Genomic DNA, 27,076 nt, shown 5'->3' with positions numbered 1-27,076 from the left:
AACATAATACTCAATATCGTTATACGTCATATAGTAATGCAATATATAGTTATACGTTGTAACGTAATGCTCCATAACGTTATGCGTCATACAGTAATGCAATATAACGTTATACGTTATAACATAACAGTATATGACGTTATTCGTCATATAGTGATGCAATATGTAGTCATACGTTATAGCGTAATACTCTCTTACGTTATACGTTATAATGTAATAGTGTATGACGTTATACGTCATATAGTGGTGCAATATAACGTTATAAGTGATATAGTGGTGCTATATAACGTTATACCTTATAAGGTAATAGTATATAACGTTATACGTCATATAGTGATGCAGTACAACGTTATAGGTTATAACGTAATAGTATATGACTTTATACGACATATAGTGGTGCAATAAAACGTTATAAGTGATATTGTGATATAATATAACGTTATGCGTTATAACGTAATAGTATATAACGTTATACGTCACATAGTGATGCAATATAACGTTATAAGTGATATAGTGATGCAATATAACATTATGAGTTATAACGTAATAGTATAAATCGTTATACGATATAAGATAATACTCTATGACGCTATACGTTATAACGTAATAGTTCATAACGTTACATGTCATATAGGGATGCTATATAACGTTATAAGTGATATAGTGATGCAATATAACGTTATACCTTATAACGTAATAGTATATAACGTTATACGTCATATAGTGATGCAGTACAACGTTATAGGTTATAACGTAATAGTATATGACGTTATACGTCATATAGTGGTGCAATATAACGTTATACCTTATAACCTAATAGTATATAAGTTTATACTTCATATAGTGATGCAATAAATCGACATACCTTATAACGTAATAGTATATAAGGTTATACTTCACATAGTGATGCAATATATCGTTATACCTTATAACGTAGTAGTATATAACGTTATACGTCATATAGTGACGCAGTATAACATTATAGGTTGTAACGTAATACTCCATTACGTTATACGTCATATAGTAATGCAATATAACGTTATACGTTATAACAGTATATGACGTTATACGTCATATAGTGATGCAGTACAACGTTATAGGATATAACGTAATAGTATATGACTTTATACGTCATATAGTGGTGCAATATAACGTTATAAGTGACACTGTGATATAATATAACGTTATGCGTTATAACGTAATAGTATATAACGTTTTACTTCACATAGTGATGCAATATATCGTTATCCTTTATAGCGTAATAGTATATATCGTTATACGTCATATAGTGATGCAGTACAACGTTATAGGTTATAACGTAATAGTATATGACGTTATACGTCATATAGTGGTGCAATATAACGTTATACCTTATAACGTAATAGTATATAAGGTTATACTTCTTATAGTAATGCAATATATCGTTATACCTTATAACGTAATAGTATATAACGTTATTCGTCATATAGTGGTGCAATATAACGTTACAAGTGATATAGTGATGCAATATATCGTTATGCGTTATAACGTAATAGTATATAACGTTTTACGTCACATAGTGATGCAGTATATCGTTATCCTTTATAGCGTAATAGTATATAACGGAATACGTCATGTAGTGATGCAGTACAACGATATAGGTTATAACGTAATAGTATATGACGTTATACGTCATATAGTGACGCAGTATAACATTATAGGTTGTAACGAAATACTCCATAACGTTATGCGTCCTATAGTAATGCAATATAACGTTATAGGTTATAACGTAATAGTATATGACGTTATTCGTCATATAGTGGTGCAATATAACGTTACAAGTGATATAGTGATGCAATATATCGTTATGCGTTATAACGTAATAGTATATAACGTTTTACGTCACATAGTGATGCAATATATCGTTATCCTTTATAGCGTAATAGTATATAACGTTATACGTCATATAGTGATGCAGTACAACGTTATAGGTTATAACGTAATAGTATATGACGTTATACGTCATATAGTGGTGCAATATAACGTTATACCTTATAACGTAATAGTATATAAGGTTATACTTCTTATAGTAATGCAATATATCGTTATACCATATAACGTAATAGTATATAACGTTATTCGCCATATAGTGGTGCAATATAACGTTACAAGTGATATAGTGATGCAATATATCGTTATGCGTTATAACGTAATAGTATATAACGTTTTACGTCACATAGTGATGCAATATATCGTTATCCTTTATAGCGTAATAGTATATAACGTTTTACGTCACATAGTGATGCAATATATCGTTATCCTTTATAGCGTAATAGTATATAACGTTATACGTCATATAGTGATGCAGTACAACGTTATAGGTTATAACGTAATAGTATATGACGTTATACGTCATATAGTGACGCAGTATAACATTATAGGTTGTAACGTAATACTCCATAACGTTATACGTCATATTGTGATGCAATATAACGTTATACATTATAGCGTAATAGTATAAACGTTATACATCATATAGTGATGCGTTATAACGTTATAAGTGATATAGTGTTGCAACATAACGTTATAAGAGATATAGTAATGCTATATAACGTTGTGCGTTATAACGTAATAGTTCATAACGTTACACGTCATATAGGGATGCTATATAACGTTATAAGAGATATAGTGATGCAATATAACGTTATACCTTATAACGTAATAGTATATAACGTTATACGTCATATAGTGATGCGGTACAACGTTATAGGTTATAACGTAATAGTATATGACGTTATACGTCATATAGTGGTGCAATATAACGTTATACCTTATAACGTAATAGTATATAAGGTTATACTTCTTATAGTAATGCAATATATCGTTATACCTTATAACGTAATAGTATATAACGTTATTCGTCACATACTGATGAAATATATCGGTATCCGTTATAACGTAATAGTATATAACGTTATACGTCATATAGTGATGCAATATAACGTTATGTGTTATAACGTAATAGTATAAAACGTTATACGTTACACAGTAATGCAACATGTCGTTATGCGTTGTAACGTAATACTCCGTAACGTTGTACGTCATGTAATAATGCAATATAACGTTATACGTTATAACAGTATATTACGTTATACGTCATATAGTGATGCAATATAACGTTATAAGTTACAACGTAATAGTATAAACGTTATACATCATATAGTGATGCAATATAACGTTATAAGTGATATAGTGATGCAATATAACGTTATAAGTCATATAGTGATACAGTACAACGTTATAGGTTATAACGTAATAGTATATGACGTTATACGTCATATAGTGACGCAGTATAACGTTATAGATTGTAACGTAATACTCCATAACGTTATACGTCATATAGTAATGCAATATAACGTTATACGTTATAACAGTATATGACGTTATACGTCATATAGTGATGCAGTATATCGTTATAGGTAATAACGTAATAGTATAAACGTTATACATCATATAGTGATGCAATATAACGTTATAAGTGATATAGTGATGCAATATAACGTTATATGTCATATAGTGATACAGTACAACGTTATAGGTTATAACGTAATAGTATATGACGTTATACGTCATATAGTGGTGCTATATATCGTTATGCTTTATAACGTAATAGTATATAAGGTTATACTTCTTATCGTGATGCAATATATCGTTATACCTTATAACGTAATAGTATATAAGGTCTTACTTCATATAGTGAGGCAATATATCGTTTTACCTTATAACGTAATAGTATTTAACGTTATACGTCATATAGTGACGCTGTATAACGTTATAGATTCTAACGTAATACTCCATAACGTTATACGTCATATAGTAATGCAATATAACGTTATACGTTATAACAGTATATGACGTTATACGTCATATAGTGATGCAGTATATCGTTATAGGTAATAACGTAATAGTATATATCTTTATACGTCACAGAGTGATGAAATATATCGTTATCCGTTATAGCGTAACAGTATATAACGTTATACGTCATATAGTGGTGCAATATAACGTTATGAATTATAACGTAATAGTATATAACGTTATACGTCACATAGTGATGCAATATATCGTTAGGTTATAACGTAATAGTATATAGCGTTATACTGTCACGTCCCGCGTTCCGCACGTGACGCCACGAACCAATAACTTGTGAATAATTAAACAGGACCAATAATAATAAAGTAACTAATAACTAACCAATCAAAATAGAAAGAATTATGCGACAGACAATCAAAATGAAATAAATGAATCAATAAGAAGAAACACTACAACCAATCAGCAATGACATATAAAATACAAATAAAATGAAATAATTAAATGAGCCAATAAATAAAACAAGCCGCGATTCAAATGTATGAGATTTCTCTGCGAAAACACATGTATATACACACACGTGTATGCATATCTGTGTATGTGACCTACTTCGTGAATCTGAATAATTGGTAATCTAATAAAATGTAAAAGAAATAAAATATACTACACTACATCAGCATTCTAATAAAAGTGAAAATTGTATACAAGGTTACTCTGCGACACACACATATATAGATATACACATGCGTACGCGTATCTTTGGGAAAAATTCATAATATATATATATATATATATGTACGTATGTATACGTTATTAAACCATTAAAACGCAAAGAAATAAATATATAGATTTACATTTCTACGAACCTAGAGAATTATATACGAAATCCACATTATGGAATATTCAACCAATTAACGATCCGAGAAACAATGAGAATAACAATACGCGCACATATACATATGCATATATATATTTTACATAATGGAAAATTACATTGTAAAATGTATATATATATATACACATATTATTATATCGAACAACTACTCATCTAATATACAAAACCACCTTGTAAAAATTACATTACTGAACATTCAACTAAACCAACTGAAGATTTAGTATAATAATATATAATAATATAATAATATATATATACATAGATATGTGAAATAGCGTTGTATATAAGCGGAAACAATACAAATGTCACACGACTTCTTCAACAACTTCGACTCTTCGTTCCTGCCGACAACACCTCACACGATGACTGCGTCTTCTAGGGCCACTTACGGATTCTTTACAATTCTTCTTCTTCTTGCACTGAAATATCATATGCAGTGAATAAAACACGAAAGAAGCAGGATGAACTAAATAAAAGAAATCATAACAAGAGACACACCGAGACAATCCGCATGGGAACCTCTGACAAAGTATCTATCATTAAATGCATAATAATCAAGATGCACAAACCTCATCTGGAAGTCGACACCACTCACAGCGTGCCAATGCAAGGGAGGAAAACGAATGAAATTGTATTTCGTGAAGACGTTTCACCACTTTCCATAGATCAGAAACTGGAGTTACACAACTAATGACCTAATAACAAGAAAGTAATATAAAATATACACGATTTAATATATAGCAAATATGGACATATAAATCTACAAGGAGCAAAATATATCTCATATTGTCAAATAAAACCAAATTGTCAAAAGATCATCAGGACACGACGCCAACGAAGGTGCCACTGTGCCTACTTGGGTGGAAAACCGCCCCTTCAGCATCATCCCTCGCACATATTCACACACGCACGTCGATCACGTCATCTCGTACCATTCACATATCTTCTTCCTCTTGCGCTAAAACAAATTCACAAGTTTAAGGAAACAAACAACATGCGAAACGAGACAGAATACTAAAAACACACTCACACAGTTCGCACAGGTGCGGACGCTTTTGTGTCCATGACTCAACATAACCTGTAATCATCAAACTCCATGTTCTCTCATGGAAACTCTAAAAACCTGCATCATTGCGATTCCCACCGGAACGAACTGTCACGTGACTGTCATCCCATTGGGGATGTCATTATAAAAAGCGTAGCGACACAATTCAAATCGGAGTAATCGTTACCAGTTAGAATAAAAGGGAGTAATCGTTACCAGTTAGAATAAAAGGGAGTAATCGTTACCAGTTAGAATAAAAGGGAGTAATCGTTACCAGTTAGAATAAAAGGGAGTAATCGTTACCAGTTAGAATAAAAGGGAGTAATCGTTACCAGTTAGAATAAAAGAGAGTAATTGTTAGCGGGTCAGTTGAATAAAGGAATAGAAGAGAGTAATTGTTAGCGTTCGGGAGAATTTAGCGAAAAATAAAGAAGGGTCAGATTAATTGTTAGCGTTAGCGTTAGCGATTAATTGTTAGTGGTTCAGTTAGAACAATCAGAGTAATTGTGAAAAGAGAGTAACTGCCATTAGTTGGTTCAGTTAGAATATAGTCAGAGAAATTGTTAGCGTTCGGGAGAATTTAACGAAATTAAAGAAGGGTAATTCAGTTAGGATAAAGAAAGAGGATAGAGCAATTGTGATTAGTTGGTTCAGGAGAATTTAGCGAAAATAAGGAGAGTAATTGTTAGTCGTTCAATTGAATTTGAGTGAGTCTGATATCAGTTCGTTCAGTTGATTTAATTAGAATTTAAGTTAGGATTAGAGAATAATTGTTCGTTCCAGTTCGAGTTTAAGAATTACGAGATATAAATGTTATTAGTCAGTTCGAATTATAAAATAATTGTTATTAGTCAGTTAGAATTAAAACAATAGTTGGCTCAAGTTTTTGTGTTAGAATTTCGAATTGTTAAACACGTCCGGACACACTGTTGTTTACACAGTTCAAATTAAATAAAGATTAAAACGAAAAAATATAGAAGTGTCGATCTTTGTAAAACCGGAATCACCCCAGCGGCCTGCCCGTTCATCAGCGGAGGCCAACGTCAGGTGAGTCAACTTTAATTATTATTAATAATTAATAATTAAAATAATAAATAATATCAATGATTAGTATAATTCGTCATTAATTCCGCCAGTAATAATTATTTATAATATAATTGCTTATTCCAAACAATCCTCTCCCGTGCTAGTATTCCTGCGCATAGCAGGTTAGCCGAAACGTGGAGATTGTTGACCAGTGGCCTAAACTCCGGTCAACGCTACATAATCTAACAAGAAATATCTAATTGAAACAGTCCTTAGACTGTTTCTGGTGGCAGCGACTACTACATTGTTTAAAATTTCAAAATTTGGATAGCGAAACGTAACAATACGTCATATAGTGATGCAGTATAACGTTATAGGTTATAACGCAATAGTATATATCGTTATACGTCACATAGTAATGCAATATGTCATTATACGTTGTAACGTTATGCGTCATATAGTAATGCAATATAACGTTATACGTTATAACGTAACAGTATATGACGTTATTCGTCATATAGTGATGCAATATAACGTTATAAGTGATATAGTGATGCAATATAAAGTTATACGTCAGATAGTAATGCAATATAACGTTATGCATTATAACGTAATAGTATGTAACATTATACGTCACATAGTAATCAAATATGTCGTTATACGTTGTAACGTCACGCTCCATAACGTTATGCGTCCTATAGTAATGCAATATAACGTTATACATTATAACGTAACAGTATATGACGTTATTCGTCATATAGTGATGCAATATGTAGTCATACGTTATGGCGCAATACACTATAACGTTATACGTTATAATGTAATTGTATATGACGTTATGCGTCATATAGTGATGCAATATAACGTTATAAGTGATATAGTGATGCAATATAACGTTATGCGTTATAACGTACTAGTACATAACGTTATACTTCATATTTTGATGCAATATAACGTTATACGTGATATACTGATGCTATATAACGTTCTACCTTATAACATAATAGTATATAACGTTATACGTCATATAGTGATGCAGTACAACGGTATATGTTATAACGTAATAGTATATATCGTTATACGTCACATAGTAATGCAATATGTCATTATACGTTGTAACGTTATGCGTCATATAGTAATGCAATATAACGTTATACGTTATAACGTAACAGTATATGACGTTATTCGTCATGTAGTGATGCAATATAACGTTATAAGTGATATAGTGATGCAATATAACGTTATGCGTTATAACGTACTAGTATATAACGTTATACTTCATATAGTGATGCAATATAACGTTATAAGTGATATAGTGATTCAATATAACGTTATGCGTTATAACCTAATAGTATATAACGTTATACTTCATATAGTGATGCAATATAACGTTATAAGTGGTATAGTGATGCAATATAACGTTATGCGTTATAACGTACTAGTATATAACGTTATACTTCATATAGTGATGCAATATAACGTTATAAGTGATATAGTGATGCAATATAACGTTATAAGTGATATAGTGATGCAATATAACGTTATGCGTTATAACCTAATAGTATATGACGTTATGCGTCATATAGTGATGCAATATAACGTTATAAGTGATATAGAGATGCAATATAATGTTATGCGTTATAACGTACTAGTATATAACGTTATACTTCATATAGTGATGCAATATAACGTTATAAGTGATATAGTGATGCTATATAACGTTATACCATATATCGTAATAGTATATAACATTATACGTCACATAGTGATGCAATATATCGTTATACGTTGTAACGTAATGCTCCATAACGTTATACGTCAATACTAATGCAATATAACGTTATACGTTAAAACGTAATACTCCATAACGTTATACATCATATAGTGATGCAATATAACGTTATAAGTTATAACGTAATAGTATAAACGTAATACATCATATAGTGATGCAATATAACGTTATAAGTGATATAGTGATGTTATATAACGTTATACCTTATACTGTAATAGTATATAACGTTATACGTCACATAGTGATGCAATATATCGTTATACGTTGTAACGTAATGCTCCATAACGTTATACGTCAATAGTAATGCAATATAACGTTATACGTTAAAACGTAATACTCCATAACGTTATACATCATATAGTGATGCAATATAACGTTATAAGTGATATAGTCATGCAATATAAAGTTATGCGTTATAACGTAATAGTATATATCGTTGTACGATATAAGGAAATACTCTATAACGCTATACGCTATAACGTAATATCTCATAACGTTATACTTCATATAGGGATGCAATATAACGTTATAGGTTATAACGTAATAGTATATAACGTTATACGTCACATCGTGATGAAATATATCGTTTTCCGTTATAACGTAGTAGTATATAACGTTATACGTCATATAGTGTTGCAATATAACGTTATGCATTATAACGTAATAGTATGTAACATTATACGTCACATAGTAATGCGTTATGTCGTTATACATTGTAACGTAATGCTACATAACGTTATGCGTCCTATAGTAATGCAATATAACGTTGTAAGCGATATAGTGATGAAGTATAACGTTATAGGATACAACGCAATAGTATATAACGTTATACGTCACATAGTAATGCAATATGTCGTTATACGTTGTAACGTAATACTCCATAACGTTATATGTCATATAGTAATGCAATATAACGTTATACGTTATAACGTAATACTCCATAACCTTATACGTCATATAGTGATGCAATATAACGTTATACGTTATAAAAGTATATGCCGTTATACGTCAATTAGTGATGCAGCATAACGTTATAGGTAATAACGTAATAGTATATAACGTTATACGTCATATAGTGATGCAGTACAACGTTATAGGTTATAACGTAATAGTATATGACGTTATACGTCATATAGTGGTGCAATATAACGTTATAGGTTACAACGCAATAGTATATAACGTTATACGTCACATCGTAATGCAATAAGTTGTTATACGTTGTAACGTAATACTCCATAAAGTTATATGTCATATAGTAGTGCAATATAACGTTATACGTTAAAACGTAATACTCCATAACCTTATACGTCATATAGTAATGCAATATAACGTTATAAGTTACAACGTAATAGTCTATATCGTTATACGTCATATAGTGATGCAATATATCGTTATACGTTATAACGTAATAGTATATAGCGTTATACTTCACGTAGTGATGGAATATAAAGTGATACGTCATATAGTGGTGCAATATATAGTTATACGTTATAACGTAATAGTATATAACGTTATACGTCATATAGTTGTGCAGTATAACGTTATAGGTTATAACGTAATAGTCTATATCGTTATACGTCATATCGTGATGCAATATATCGTTATACGTTATAACCTAATAGTATATAGCGTTATACTTCACATAGTGATGGAATATATCGTTATACGTTATAACATAATAGTATATAACGTTATACGTCATATAGTGATGCAGTACAACGTTGTAGGTAATAACGTAATAGTATATAACGTTATACGTCACATAGTGATGCAATATAACGTTATACGTCATATAGAGATGCAATATAATGTTATACGTTATAACGTAATATCTTATATCGTTATACGTAATATAGTGATGCAGTATAACGTTATAGGTTATAACGTAATGGTATATAACGTTCTACGTCATATAGAGATGCAATATAATGTTATACGTTATAACGTAATATTTTATATCGTTATACGTCAAATAGTGATGCAGTATAACGTTATAGGTTATAACGTAATGGTATATAACGTTCTACGTCATATAGAGATGCAATATAATGATATACGTTATAACGTAATATTTTATATCGTTATACGTCAAATAGTGATGCAGTATAACGTTATAGGTTATAACGTAATGGTATATAACGTTATAGGTCACATAGTGATGCAATATAACGTTATACGTCATATAGAGATGCAATATAATGTTATACGTTATAACGTAATATCTTATATCGTTATACGTCAAATAGTTATGCAGTATAACGTTATAGGTTATAACGTAATGGTATATAGCGTTATACGTCACATAGTGATGCAATATAACGTTATACGTCATATAGAGATGCAATATAATGTTATACGTTGTAACGTAATATTTTATATCGTTATACGTCAAATAGTGATGCAGTATAACGTTATAGGTTATAACGTAATGGTATATAACGTTATACGTCACATAGTAATGCAATATGTCGCTATACGTTATAACGTAATACTCCCTAACGTTATACGTGATATAGTGATGCAATATAACGTTATACGTTGTAACGTAACAGTATATGACGTTATTCGTCATATAGTGATGCAATATAACGTTGTAAGTGATATAGTCATGCAATATATCATTATACCTTATAACGTAATAGTATATGACGTTATACGTCATATAGACATGCAATATAATGTTATACGTTATAACGTAATATTCTATATCGTTATACGTCAAATAGAGATGCAGTATAACGTTATAAGTGATATAGTGATGCAATATACCGTTATACCTTATAACGTAATAGTATATAACGTTGTACGTCATATAGTGATGCAGTATAAAGTTGTAGGTTATAACGTAATAGTATATAACGTCACACGTCACATAGTAATGCATTATGTCGTTATACGTTATAACGTAATACTCCATAAGGTTATACGTGATATAGTGATGCAATATAAAGTTATACGTCATATAGTGGTGCAATCTGTCGTTACGCGTTATAACGTAATAGTATATAACGTTATACTTCACATAGTTACGCAGTATAATGTTATAGGTTATAACGTAATAGTATGTAACGTAAAACGTCACATAGTAATGCATTATGATCGTTATACGTTATAACGTAATACTCCATAATGTTATACGTGATATAGTGATGCAATATAACGTTATACGTGATATAGTGATGCAATATAGCGTTATACGTTATAACGTAACAGTATATGACGTTATACGTCGTATAGTGGTGCAATATAACGTTGTATGTGTTATAGTGATGCAATATAACGTTATGCGTTATAACGTAATAGTATACAAGGTTATACTTCATATCGTGATGCAATATAACGTTATATGTTTTAACGTAATAGTATCAACGTTATACGTCATATAGTGATTCAATAATACGTTATACGTCAAACAGTGATGCAATATAACGTTATACGTTATAACGTAATAGTATATAAAGCTATACTTCATATAGTGATGCAATATATCGTTATGCGTTATAACGTAATAGTATATAACGTTATACGTTGTAACGGAATACTCCATAACGTTATACTTCATATAGTAATGCAATATAACGTTACAAGTTATAACGTAATAGTACAAACGTTATACATCATATAGTGATGCAATATAACGTTATAAGTGATACAGTGATGCAATATAACGTCATGCGTTATAACGTAATAGTATAAATCGTTGTACGATATAAGGTAATACTCTATATCGCTATACGTTATAACGTAATAGTTAATAACGATATACGTCATATAGGGATGCTATATAACGTTACAAGTGATGCAATATAACGTTGTACCTTATAATGTAATAGTGTATAACGTTATACGTCATATAGTGGTGCAATATATCGTTATACCTTATAACGTAATAGTATATAAGGTTATACTTCATATAGTGATGCAATATATCGTTATACCTTATAACGTAATGGTATATAACGTTATACGTCATATAGTGACTCAGTATAACGTTATGCGTCATATAGTAATGCTATATAACGTTATAAGTGATATAGTGATGCAATATAACATTATGCGTTATAACGTACTAGTATATGACGTTATACGTCATATGGTGATGCAATATAACGTTGTAAGAGATATAGTAATGCAATATAACGATATGCGTTATAACGTAATAGTATATAAGTTTATACATCATATAGTGATACAGTATAATGTTATAGGTTATAACGTAATATTATATAACGTTATACTTCACATAGTAATGCAATATGTCGTTATACGTTATAACGTAATACTCCATAACGTTGTACGTCATGTAGTGATGCAATATAACGTTATACGTTATAACGTAACAGTATATGACGTTATACGTCATATGGTGATGCAATATAACGTTGTAAGTTATATAGTAATGCATTATAACGTTATGCGTTATAACGTAATAGTATATAAAGTTATACTTCATATAGTGGTGCAATATAACCTTATAAGTTGCCACGTTATAGTATATAACGTTATACGTCATATAGTGGTGCAGTATAACGTTATAGGTTATAACGTAATAGTCTATATCGTTATACGTCATATAGTGATGCAAGATATCGTTATACGTTGAAACGTAGTAGTATATAGCGTTATACTTCACATAGTGATGGAATATAAAGTGATACGTCATATAGTGTTGCAATATATCGTTATACGTTATAACGTAATAGTATATAACGTTATACGTCATATAGTGCTGCAGTATAACGTTATAGGTTATAACGTAATAGTCTATATCGTTATACGTCATATAGTGATGCAATATACCGTTATACGTTATAACGTAATAGTATATAGCGTTATACTTCACATGGTGATGGAATATATAGTTATACCTTATAACGTAATAGTATATAAGGATATACGTCATATAGTGACGCTGTATAATGTTCTAGGTTATAACGTAATAGTCTATATCGTTATACGTCTTATAGTGATGCAATATAGCGTTATACGTTATAACGTAATATTATAAAACGTTAGACATCATATAGTGATGCAATATATCGTTATACGTTATAACGTAATAGTATATAACGTTATACGTCATATAGTGATGCAGTATAACGTTATGCATTCTAACGTAATAGTATATAAAGTTATACGTCACATAGTGATGCCATATATCGTTTTACGTTATAGCGTAATAGCATGTAACGTTATACGTTATGTAGTGATGCAGTATAACGTTATAGGTTATAACGCAATAGTATATAAAGTTATACGTCACATAGTAATGCAATATATCGTTATACGTTGTAACGTAATGCTCCATAACGTTATGCGTCATATAGTAATGCAATATAACGTTATCCGTTATAACGCAACAGTATATCACGTTATTCGTCATATAGTGACTTAACATGCGGTCATACGTTATGGCGTAATACTCTATAACGTTATACGTTATAATGTACTAGTATTTGACGTTATGCGTCATATAGTGATGCAATTTAAAGTTATAAGTGATATAGTGATGCTATATAACGTTATACCATATAACGTAATAATATATAACGTTATACGTCATATAGTGATGCAGTACTACGTTATAGATATAACGTAATGGTATATGACGTTATACATCATATAGTGATGCAGTGATGCAATATAACGTTATAAGTGATACAGTGATGCAATATAACGTTATAAGTGATATATTGATTTAATATAACGTTATGCGTTATAACGTAATAGTATAAATCGTTGTAGGATATAAGGTAATACTCTCTGACGCTATACGTTATAACGTAATAGTTCATAACGTTATACGTCATATAGGGATGCTATATAACGTTATAAGTGATATAGTGATGCAATATAACGTTATACGTTATAACAGTATATGACGTTATACGTCATATAGTGGTGCAGTATAACGTTATAGGTAATAACGTAATAGTATATAACGTCATACGTCACATAGTGATGAAATATATCGTTATCCGTTATAACGTAATAGTATACTACGTTATACGTCATATAGTGATGCAATATAACGTTATGCATTATAACGTAATAGTATATAAAGTTATACGACACATAGTGATGAAATATATCGTTATCCGCTATAACGTAATAGTATATAACGTTATACGTCACATAGTAATGCAATATGTCGCTATACGTTATAACGTTATACTCCATAACGTTATACGTGACATAGTGATGCAATATAACGTTATACGTCATATACAGATGCAATATAATGATATACGTTATAACGTAATATTTTATATCGTTATACGTCATATAGTGATGCAATATAACGTTATAGGTTATAACGTAATGGTTTATAACGTTTTACGTCATATAGAGATGCAATATAATGTTATACGTTATAACGTAATATTTTATATCGTTATACGTCAAATAGTGATGCAGTATAACGTTATAGGTTATAACGTAATGGTATATAACGTTATACGTCACATAGTGATGCAATATAACGTTATACGTCATATAGAGATGCAATATAATGTTATACGTTATAACGTAATATCTTATATCGTTATACGTCAAATAGTTATGCAGTATAACGTTATAGGTTATAACGTAATGGTATATAGCGTTATACGTCACATAGTGATGCAATATAACGTTATACGTCATATAGAGATGCAATATAATGTTATACGTTGTAACGTAACAGTATATGACGTTATACGTCACATAGTGATGCAATATAACGTTATACGTCATATAGAGATGCAATATAACGTTATACGTTATAACATAACAGTATATAACGTTATACGTCATATAGTGATGCAATATAACGTTGGATGTGATATAGTGATGCAATATAACGTTATAAGTTTTAATGTAATAGTATCAACGTTATACGTCATATAGTGTTTCAATAATACGTTATATGACATACAGAGATGCAATATAACGTTATACGTTATAACGTAATAGTCTGTATCGTTATACGTCATATAGTGCTGCAATATAGCGTTATACGTTATAACGTAATAGTATATAACGATAGACATCATATAGTGATGCAATACATCGTTATACGTTATAACGTAATAGTATATAACGTTATACGACATATAGTGATGCAATATAAAGTGATACGTCATATAGTTGTGCAGTATATCGTTATACGTTATAACGTAATAGTATATAACGTTATACGACATATAGAGATGCAATATCGAGTAGTACGTCATATAGTGGTGCAATATATCGTTATACGTTATAACGTATTAGTATATAACATTATACGTCATATAGTGATGCAATATAACGTTGTAAGTGTTGTAGTGATACAATATAACGTTATAAGTTATAACGTAATAGTATCAACGTTATACGTCATATAGTGATTCAATAATACGTTATACGTCATATAAAGATGCAATATAACGTTATACGTCATAACGTAATAGTCTATATCGTTATATGTCGTATAGTGATGCAATATAACGTTGTACGTTATAACGTAATAGTATAGACGTTATACGTCATATAGTGATTCAATAATACGTTATACGTCATACATAGATGCAATATAACGTTATACGTTACAACGTAATAGTCTATATCGTTATACGTCATATAGTGATGCAATACAAAGATATACGTCATATAGAGATGCAATATAACGGTATACGTTATAACGGAATAGTATACAACGTTATACTTCATATAGAGATGCAATAATACGTTATACGTCTTATAGAGATGCAATATAACGTTATACGTTATAACGTAATAGTCTATATATTTATAAGTCATATAGTGGGGCGATATAAAGTTATACGTCACATAGTGGTGCAATATATCGTTATGCATTATAACGTAATAGTTTATAACGTTATACGTCATATAGTGATGCAGTACAACGTTATAGGATATAACGTAATAGCATATGACGTTATACGTGATAACGTTATAAGTGATATAGTGATGCAATATAACGCTATGCGTTATAACGTAATAGTTCATAACGTTATACGTCATATAGTAATACAATATAACGTTATACGTTATAACAGTATATGACGTTATACGTCATATAGTGGTGCAATATATCGTTATAGCGTAATAGTATATAAGGTTATACTTCATAGAGTGATGCAATATATCGTTATACCTTATAACGTAATAGCATATAAGGTTATACTTCATATAGTGATGCAATATAACGTTATAAGTGATATAGTGTTGCAATATAACGTTATACCTTATAACGCAATAGTATATAACGTCATACGTCATATATTGATGCAGTACAACGTTATAGGTTATAACGTAATAGTATATGACGTTATACGTCTTATAGTGGTGCAATGTGTCGTTATGCGTTATAAAGTAATAGTATATAAGGTTATATTTCATATAGTGATGCAATATAACGTTATAAGTTATAACGTTATACTATCAACGTTATACGTCATATAGTGATTCTGTAATACGTTATACGTCATACAGAGATGCATTATAACGTTATACGTTATAACGTAATAGTCTATATCGTTAGACGTCATATAGTGGTGCAATATAAAGTTATATGTCAAATAGAGATGCAACATAACGGTATACGTTATAACGTAATAGTATACAACGTTATACTTCATATAGTGATGCAATAATAAGTTATACGTCTTATAGAGTTGCAATATAACGTTATACGTTATAACATAATAGTCTTTATCGTTATACGTCATATAGTGATGCAATATGAAGTTATACGTCATATAGAGATGCAATTTATCGTTATGCGTTATAACGTAATAGTCTATAACGTTATACTTCACATAGTGATGGAATATATAGTTATAACTTATAACGTAATAGTATATAACGTTATACGTCACATAGTGGTGCAATATATCGTTATACGTTATAACGTAATATTATATAACGTTACACTTCACATAGTGATGGAATATATAGTTATACCTTATAACATAATAGTATAAATCGTTATACGTCACATAGTGATGCAATATATCGTTATACGTTGTAAAGTAATACACAATAACGTTATACATCATATAGTAATGCAATATAAGGTTATAAGTGATATAGTGATGCAATATAACGTGATAAGTGATATCGTGATGCAATATAACGTTATGCATTATAACGCAATAGTATATAACGTTATACGTCACATAGTGATGCAATGTAACGTTATTAGTGATATAGTGATGCAATATAACGTTATACCTTATAACGCAATAGTATATAACGTCATACGTCATATATTGATGCAGTACAACGTTATAGGTTATAACGAAATAGTATACTACGTTATACGTCATATAGTGGTGCAATATATCGTTATACCTTACAATGTAATAGTACATAAGGTCATACTTCATGTAGTGAAGCAATATATCGTTATACCTTATAACGTGATAGTATATAAGGTTATACTTCATATAGTGAAGCAATATATCGTTATACCTTATAACGTAATCGTATATAATGTTATACTTCATATAGTGATGCAATATACCGTTATACCTTATGACGTATTAGTATATAACGTTATACGTCACATAGTGATGCAATATATCTTTATACGTTGTAACGTAATACTCGATAACGTTATACGTCATAAAGAAATGCATTATAACGTTATACGTCATATAGTGATGCAATATAACGTTATAAGTGATATAGTGATGCAATATAGCGTTATGCGTTATAAGTAATAGTATAAACAGTTATGCGATCTAAGGTAATACTCTATAACGGTATACGTTATAACGTTATAGTTCATAACGTTATACGTCATATAGGGATGCTATATAACGTCATAAGTGATATAGTGTTGCAATATAACGTTATACCTTATAACGTAATAGTATATAACGTTATACGTCATATAGTGATGCAGTACATCGTTATAGGTTATAACGTAATAGTATATGACGTTATACGACATATAGTGGTGCAATATATTGTTATACCTTATAATGTACTAGTATATAAGGTTATACTTCATATTGTGATGCAGTACAACGTTATAGGTTATAACGTACTAGTATATGACGTTATACGTCATATAGTGGTGCAATATAACGTTATAATTGATATAGTGATGCAATATAACGTTATACCATATAACGTAATAGCATGTAACGTTATACGTCACATAGTGATGCAATATATCGTTATACGCTCTAACGTAATACTCCATAACGGTATACGTCATATAGTAATGCAATATAACGTTATAAGTGATATAGTGATACAATATAACGTTATAAGTTATAACGTAATAGTATCAACGTTATACGTCATACAGTGATTCAATAGTACGTTATACGTCATATAGAGATGCAATATAACGTTATACGTCATGACGTAATAGTCTATATCGTTATACGTCATATAGTGATGCAATATAAAGTTACATGTCAAATAGAGATGCAACATAACGGTATACGTTATAACGTAATAGTATACAACGTTATACGTCGTATAGTGATGCAATATAAAGTTATACGTCATATAGTGATGCAATATAACGTTATAAGTTATAACGTAATAGTATAAACGTTATACGTCATATAGTGATGCAATATGACGTTATACGTCATATAGTAGTGCCTTATATCGTTATACATTATAATGTAATAGTATATAAGGTTATACTTCATATAGTGAAGCAATATATCGTTATACCTTGAAACGTAATAGTATCTAACGTTTTACGACATATAGTGACGCAGTATAACGTTATAGGTTGTAACGTAATACACCATAACATTATACGTCATATAGTAATGCAATATAACGTTATACGTTATAACAGTATATGACGTTATACGTCTTATAGTGACGCAGTACAACGTTATAGGTTATAACGTAATAGTATATAACGTTATACGTCATATAGTGACGGAGTATAACGTTATAGGTTGTAACGTAATAGTATATAAGGTTATACTTCATATAGTGATGCAATATATCGTTATACCTTCTAACGTAATAGCATATAAGGTTATACTTCATATAGTGATGCAATATAACGTTATAAGTGATATAGTGATGCAATATAACGTTACAAGTGGTATAGTGATGCAATATAGCGTTATGCATTATAACGTAATAGTATAAATCGTTATACCATATAAGGTAATACTCTATAACGTTATACGTTATAATGTAATAGTATATGACGTTATACGTCATATAGTGACGCAGTATAACGTTATATGTTGTAACGTAATACTCCATAATGTTATACGTCATATAGTAATGCAATATAACGTTATAAGTGATATAGTGATGCAATATAACGTTATACCTTATAACGTAATAGCATATAACGTTATATGTCACATAGTGATGCAATTTATCGTTATACGTTGTAGCGTAATACTCCATAACGTTATACGTCATATAGTCATGCAACATAACGTTATACGTTATATCTGTATATGACGTTGTACGTCATATAGTGATGCAGTAGAACGTTACAGGTAATAACGTAATAGTATATAACGTTATACGTCACATGGTGATGAAACATATCGCTATCCGTTATAACGTAATAGTATATAACGTTATACGTCATATAGTGATGCAGTACAACGTTATAGGATATAACGTAATAGCATATGACGTTATACGTGATAACGTTATAAGTGATATAGTGATGCAATATAACGTTATAAGTGATATAGTGATGCAATATAACGTTATAAGTGATATAGTGATGCAATATAACGCTATACGTTATAACGTAATAGTTCATAACGTTATACGTCATATAGTAATACAATATAACGTTATACTTTATAACAGTATATGACGTTATACGTCATATAGTGGTGCAATATATCGTTATAGCGTAATAGTATATAAGGTTATACTTCATATAGTGATGCAATATATCGTTATACCTTATAACGTAATAGCATATAAGGTTATACTTCATATAGTGATGCAATATAACGTTATAAGTGATATAGTGTTGCAATATAACGTTATACCTTATACCGTAATAGTATATAACGTTTACGTCATATAGTGATGCAGTACAACGTTATAGGTTATAACGTAATACTATATGACGTTATACGTGATAACGTGATAAGTGATATCGTGATGCAATATAACGTTATAGATTATAACGCAATAGTGTATAACGTTATACGTCACATAGTGATGCAATATAACGTTATAAGTGATATAGTGATGCAATATAACGTAATACCTTATAACGCAATAGTATATAACGTCATACGTCATATATTGATGCAGTACAACGTTATAGGTTATAACGTAATAGTATTAGACGTTATACGTCATATAGTGGTGCAATATATCGTTATACCTTATAATGTAATAGTACATAAGGTTATACTTCATGTAGTGAAGCAATATATCGTTATACCTTATAACGTAATAGTATATAAGGTTATACTTCATATAGTGATGCAATATATTGTTATAAGTGATATAGTGATGCAATATAGCCTTATAAGTGCTATAGTGATGCAATATAGCGTTATGCATTATAACGTAATAGTATAAATCGTTATACGATATAAGGTAATACTCTACAACGATATAGGCTATAATGTAATAGTATATGACGTTATACGTCATATAGTGATGCAGTACAACGTTATAGGTTATAACGAAATAGTATATTACGTTATACGTCATATAGTGGTGCAATATATCGTTATACCTTACAATGTAATAGTACATAAGGTCATACTTCATGTAGTGAAGCAATATATCGTTATACCATATAACGTAATAGTATATAAGGTTATACTTCATATAGTGAAGCAATATATCGTTATACCTTATAACGTAATCGTATATAATGTTATACTTCATATAGTGATGCAATATATCGTTATACCCTATGACGTATTAGTATATAACGTTATACGTCACATAGTGATGCAATATATCTTTATACGTTGTAACGTAATACTCGATAACGTTATACGTCATAAAGAAATGCATTATAACGTTATACGTCATATAGTGATGCAATATAACGTTATAAGTGATATAGTGATGCAATATAGCGTTATGCGTTATAAGTAATAGTATAAACAGTTATGCGATATAAGGTAATACTCTATAACGGTATACGTTATAACGTTATAGTTCATAACGTTATACGTCATATAGGGATGCTATATAACGTCATAAGTGATATAGTGTTGCAATATAACGTTATACCTTATAACGTAATAGTATATAACCTTATACGTCATATAGTGATGCAGTACATCGTTATAGGTTATAACGTAATAGTATATGACGTTATACGACATATAGTGGTGCAATATATCGTTATACCTTATAATGTACTAGTATATAAGGTTATACTTCATATAGTGATGCAATATATCGTTATAACTAATAACGTAATAGTATATAACGTTATACGTCATATTGTGATGCAGTACAACGTTATAGGTTATAACGTACTAGTATATGACGTTATACGTCATATAGTGGTGCAATATAACGTTATAATTGATATAGTGATGCAATATAACGTTATACCATATAACGTAATAGCATGTAACGTTATACGTCACATAGTGATGCAATATATCGTTATACGCTCTAACGTAATACTCCATAACGTTATACGTCATATAGTAATGCTATATAACGTTATACGTTATAACAGTATATGACGTTATACGTCATATAGTGATGCAGTATAACGTTATAGGTAATAACATAATAGTATATAACGTTATACGTCACATAGTGAAGAAATATACCGTTATCCGTTATAACGTAATAGTATATAACGTTATACGTCATATAGTGATGCAATATAACGTTATGCATTATAACGTAATAGTATATAACGTTATACGTCACATAGTGATGCAATATAACGTTATAAGTGATATAGTGATGCAATATAACGTTATACCTTATAACGCAATAGTATATAACGTTATACGTCATATATTGATGCAGTACAACGTTATAGGTTATAACGTAATAGTATATGACGTTATACGTCATATAGTGGTGCAATATATCGTTATACCTTATAATGTAATAGTACATAAGGTTATACTTCATGTAGTGAAGCAATATATCGTTATACCTTATAACGTAATAGTATATAAGGTTATACTTCATATAGTGATGCAATATATTGTTATAAGTGATATAGTGATGCAATATAACGTTATAAGTGCTATAGTGATGCAATATAGAGTTATGCATTATAACGTAATATTATAAATCGTTATACGATATAAGGTAATACTCTATAACGATATACGCCATAATGTAATAGTATATGACGTTATACGTCATATAGTGATGCAGTACAACGTTATAGGTTATAACGAAATAGTATATGACGTTATACGTCATATCGTGGTGCAAAATATCGTAATACCTTATAATGTAATAGTATATAAAGTTATATTTCATATAGTGATGCAATATAACGTCATATGTAATAACGTAATAGTATATAACGTTATACGTCATATAGTGATGCAGTACAACGTTATAGGTTATAACGAAATAGTATATGACGTTATACGTCATATCGTGGTGCAAAATATCGTAATACCTTATAATGTAATAGTATATAAAGTTATATTTCATATAGTGATGCAATATAACGTCATATGTAATAACGTAATAGTATATAACGTTATACGTCATATAGTGATGCAGTACAACGTTATAGGTTATAACGTAATAGTATATAACGTTATACGTCACATAGTGATGAAATATATCGTTATACGTTGTAACGTAATACTCCATAACGTTATACGTCATAAAGAAATGCATTATAACGTTATACGTTACAACGTAATACTCCATAACGTTATACGTCATATAGTGATGCAATATAACGTTATAAGTGATATAGTGATGCAATATAGCGTTATGCGTTTTAAGTAATAGTATAAATAGTTATGCGATATAAGGTAATACTCTATAACGGTATACGTTATAACGTTATAGTTCATAACGTTATACGTCATATAGGGATGCTATATAACGTTATAAGTGATATAGTGTTGCAATATAACGTTATACCTTATAACGTAATAGTATATAACGTTATACGTCATATAGTGATGCAGTACAACGTTATAGGTTATAACGTAATAGTATATGACGTTATACGTCATATAGTGGTGCAATATATCGTTATACCTTATAACGTAATAGTATATAAGGTTATACATCATATAGTGATGCTTTATATTGTTATACCTCATAACGTAATAGTATATAACGTTATACGTCATATCGTGACGCAGTATAACGTTATAGGCTGTAACGTAATACTCCATAACGTAATACGTCATATAGTAATGCTATATAACGTTATACGTTATAACAGTATATGACGTTATACGTCATATAGTGGTGCAATATATCGTTATACCTTATAACGTAATAGTATATAAGGTTATACATCATATAGTGATGCTTTATATTGTTATACCTCATAACGTAATAGTATATAACGTTATACGTCATATAGTGATGCAGTATAACGTCATAGGAAATAACGTAATAGTATATAACGTTATACGTCACATAGTGATGCAGTACAACGTTATGGGTTATAGCGTACTAGTATATGACGTTATACGTCATATAGTCGTGCAATATAACGTTAGAATTGATATAGTGATGCAATATAACGTTATACCATATAACGTAATAGCATATAACGTTATACGTCACATAGTGATGCAATATATCGTTATACGCTCTAACGTAATACTCCATAACGTTATACGTCATATAGTAATGCTATATAACGTTATACGTTATAACAGTATATGACGTTATACGTCATATAGTGATGCAGTATAACGTTATAGGTAATAACATAATAGTATATAACGTTATACGTCACATAGTGAAGAAATATACCGTTATCCGTTATAACGTAATAGTATATAACGTTATACGTCATATAGTGATGCAATATAACGTTATGCATTATAACGTAATAGTACATAACGTTATACGTCACATAGTGATGCAATATAACGTTATAAGTGATATACTGATGCAATATAACGTTATACCTTATAACGCAATAGTATATAACGTTATACGTCATATATTGATGCAGTACAACGTTATAGGTTATAACGTAATAGTATATGACGTTATACGTCATATAGTGGTGCAATATATCGTTATACCTTATAATGTAATAGTACATAAGGTTATACTTCATATAGTGATGCAATATATCGTTATAACTAATAACGTAATAGTATATAACGTTATACGTCATATAGTGATGCAATATAACGTTATAAGTGATATAGTGATGCAATATAGCGTTATACCTTCTAACGTAATGGTATATAAGGTTATACTTCATATAGTGATGCATTATATCGTTATACCTTATAACGTAATAGTATATAACGTTGTACGTCATATAGTGATGCAGTATAACGTTGTAGGTTATAACGTAATAGTATATAACGTCACACGTCACATAGTAATGCATTATGTCGTTATATGTTATAACGTAATACTCCATAACGTTATACGTGATATAGTGATGCAATATAAAGTTATACGTCATATAGTGGTGCAATCTATCGTTATACCTTATAACGTAATATTATATAACGTTGTACGTCATATAGAGATACAATATAAAGTGATAGGTCATATAGTGGTGCAATATATCGTTATACGCTGTAACGTAATAGTATAAAACATTATACGTCATATAGTGATGCAATATAACGTTGTAAGTGTTATAGTGATACAATATAACGTTATAAGTTATACCGTAATAGTATCAACGTTATACGTCATATAGTGTTTCAATAATACGTTATACGACATACAGAGATGCAATATAACGTTATACGTTATAACGTAATAGTCTATATCGTTATACGTCATATAGTGATGCAATATAAAGTTATACGTTATATAGTGATGTAGTATAGCGTTATAGGATATAACGCAATAGTCTATATCGTTATACGTCATATAGTGCTGCAATATAGCGTTATACGTTATAACGTAATAGTATTTAACGTTAGACATCATATAGTGATGCAATACATCGTTATACGTTATAACGTAATAGTATATAACGTTATACGACATATAGTGATGCAATATGACGTTATACGTCACATAGTAGTGCAATATATCGTTATACATTATAATGTAATAGTATATAAGGTTATACTTCATATAGTGAAGCAATATATCGTTATACCTTAAAGCGTAATAGTATCTAACGTTTTACGACATATAGTGACGCAGTATAACGTTATAGGTTGTAACGTAATACTCCATAACGTTAGACGTCATATAGTAATGCAATATAACGTTATACGTTGTAACAGTATATGACGTTATACGTCTTATAGTGACGCAGTACAACGTTATAGGTTATAACGTAATAGTATATAACGTTATACGTCATATGGTGACGGAGTATAACGTTATATGTTGTAACGTAATACTCCATAATGTTATACGTCATATAGTAATGCAATATAACGTTATAAGTGATATAGTGATGCAATATAACGTTATACCTTATAACGTAATAGCATATAACGTTATATGTCACATAGTGATGCAATATATCGTTATACCTTAAAACGTAATAGTATCTAACGTTTTACGACATATAGTGACGCAGTATAACGTTACAGGTTGTAACGTAATACTCCATAACGTTATACGTCATATAGTAATGCAATATAACGTTATACGTTATAACAGTATATGACGTTATACGTCTTATAGTGACGCAGTACAACGTTATAGGTTATAACGTAATAGTATATAACGTTATACGTCATATAGTGACGGAGTATAACGTTATAGGTTGTAACGTAATAGTATTTAAGGTTATACTTCATATAGTGATGCAATATATCGTTATACCTTCTAACGTAATAGCATATAAGGTTATACTTCATATAGTGATGCAATATAACGTTATAAGTGATATAGTGATGTAATATAACGTTACAAGTGGTATAGTGATGCAATATAGCGTTATGCATTATAACGTAATAGTATAAATCGTTATACCATATAAGGTAATACTCTATAACGTTATACGTTATAATGTAATAGCATATGACGTTATACGTCATATAGTGACGCAGTATAACGTTATATGTTGTAACGTAATACTCCATAATGTTATACGTCATATAGTAATGCAATATAACGTTATAAGTGATATAGTGATGCAATATAACGTTATACCTTATAACGTAATAGCATATAACGTTATATGTCACATAGTGATGCAATATATCGTTATACGTTGTAGCGTAATACTCCATAACGTTATACGTCATATAGTCATGCAAGATAACGTTATACGTTATATCTGTATATGACGTTGTACGTCATATAGTGATGCAGTAGAACGTTACAGGTAATAACGTAATAGTATATAACGTTATACGTCACATGG

At 29.7% G+C, this 27,076-nt stretch overlaps 1 protein-coding gene across 6 annotated transcripts in view; it reads right to left on the bottom strand.

Moving 5' to 3' along the window:
* The window catches only part of LOC126927574 (uncharacterized), an 81,077-nt gene that overhangs the window by 16,658 nt on the left and 37,343 nt on the right, over positions 1 to 27,076 (bottom strand). For 2 of the 6 annotated variants that reach the window (XR_007715644.1, XR_007715645.1), the window contains exon 3: positions 5,099 to 5,163. The exons of 3 other annotated variants lie outside the window; for them this stretch is intronic. Coding sequence is in view for 1 of the 3 variants with exons in the window: in XM_050743632.1 (XP_050599589.1) it covers positions 5,059 to 5,163 (105 nt within the window). In the remaining 2 variants the exon portion in view is untranslated. Of the gene's footprint in view, positions 1 to 5,058; positions 5,164 to 27,076 lie in introns of all 6 variants that reach the window. One more of the 6 variants, XM_050743632.1, reaches the window with a different exon arrangement.

Source organism: Bombus affinis, unplaced genomic scaffold (assembly GCF_024516045.1).
Source record: "Bombus affinis isolate iyBomAffi1 unplaced genomic scaffold, iyBomAffi1.2 ctg00000152.1, whole genome shotgun sequence".
In the NCBI taxonomy this organism is placed as follows: Eukaryota; Metazoa; Arthropoda; class Insecta; order Hymenoptera; family Apidae; genus Bombus; species Bombus affinis.
This window is presented reverse-complemented; position numbering and strand designations above follow the sequence as displayed.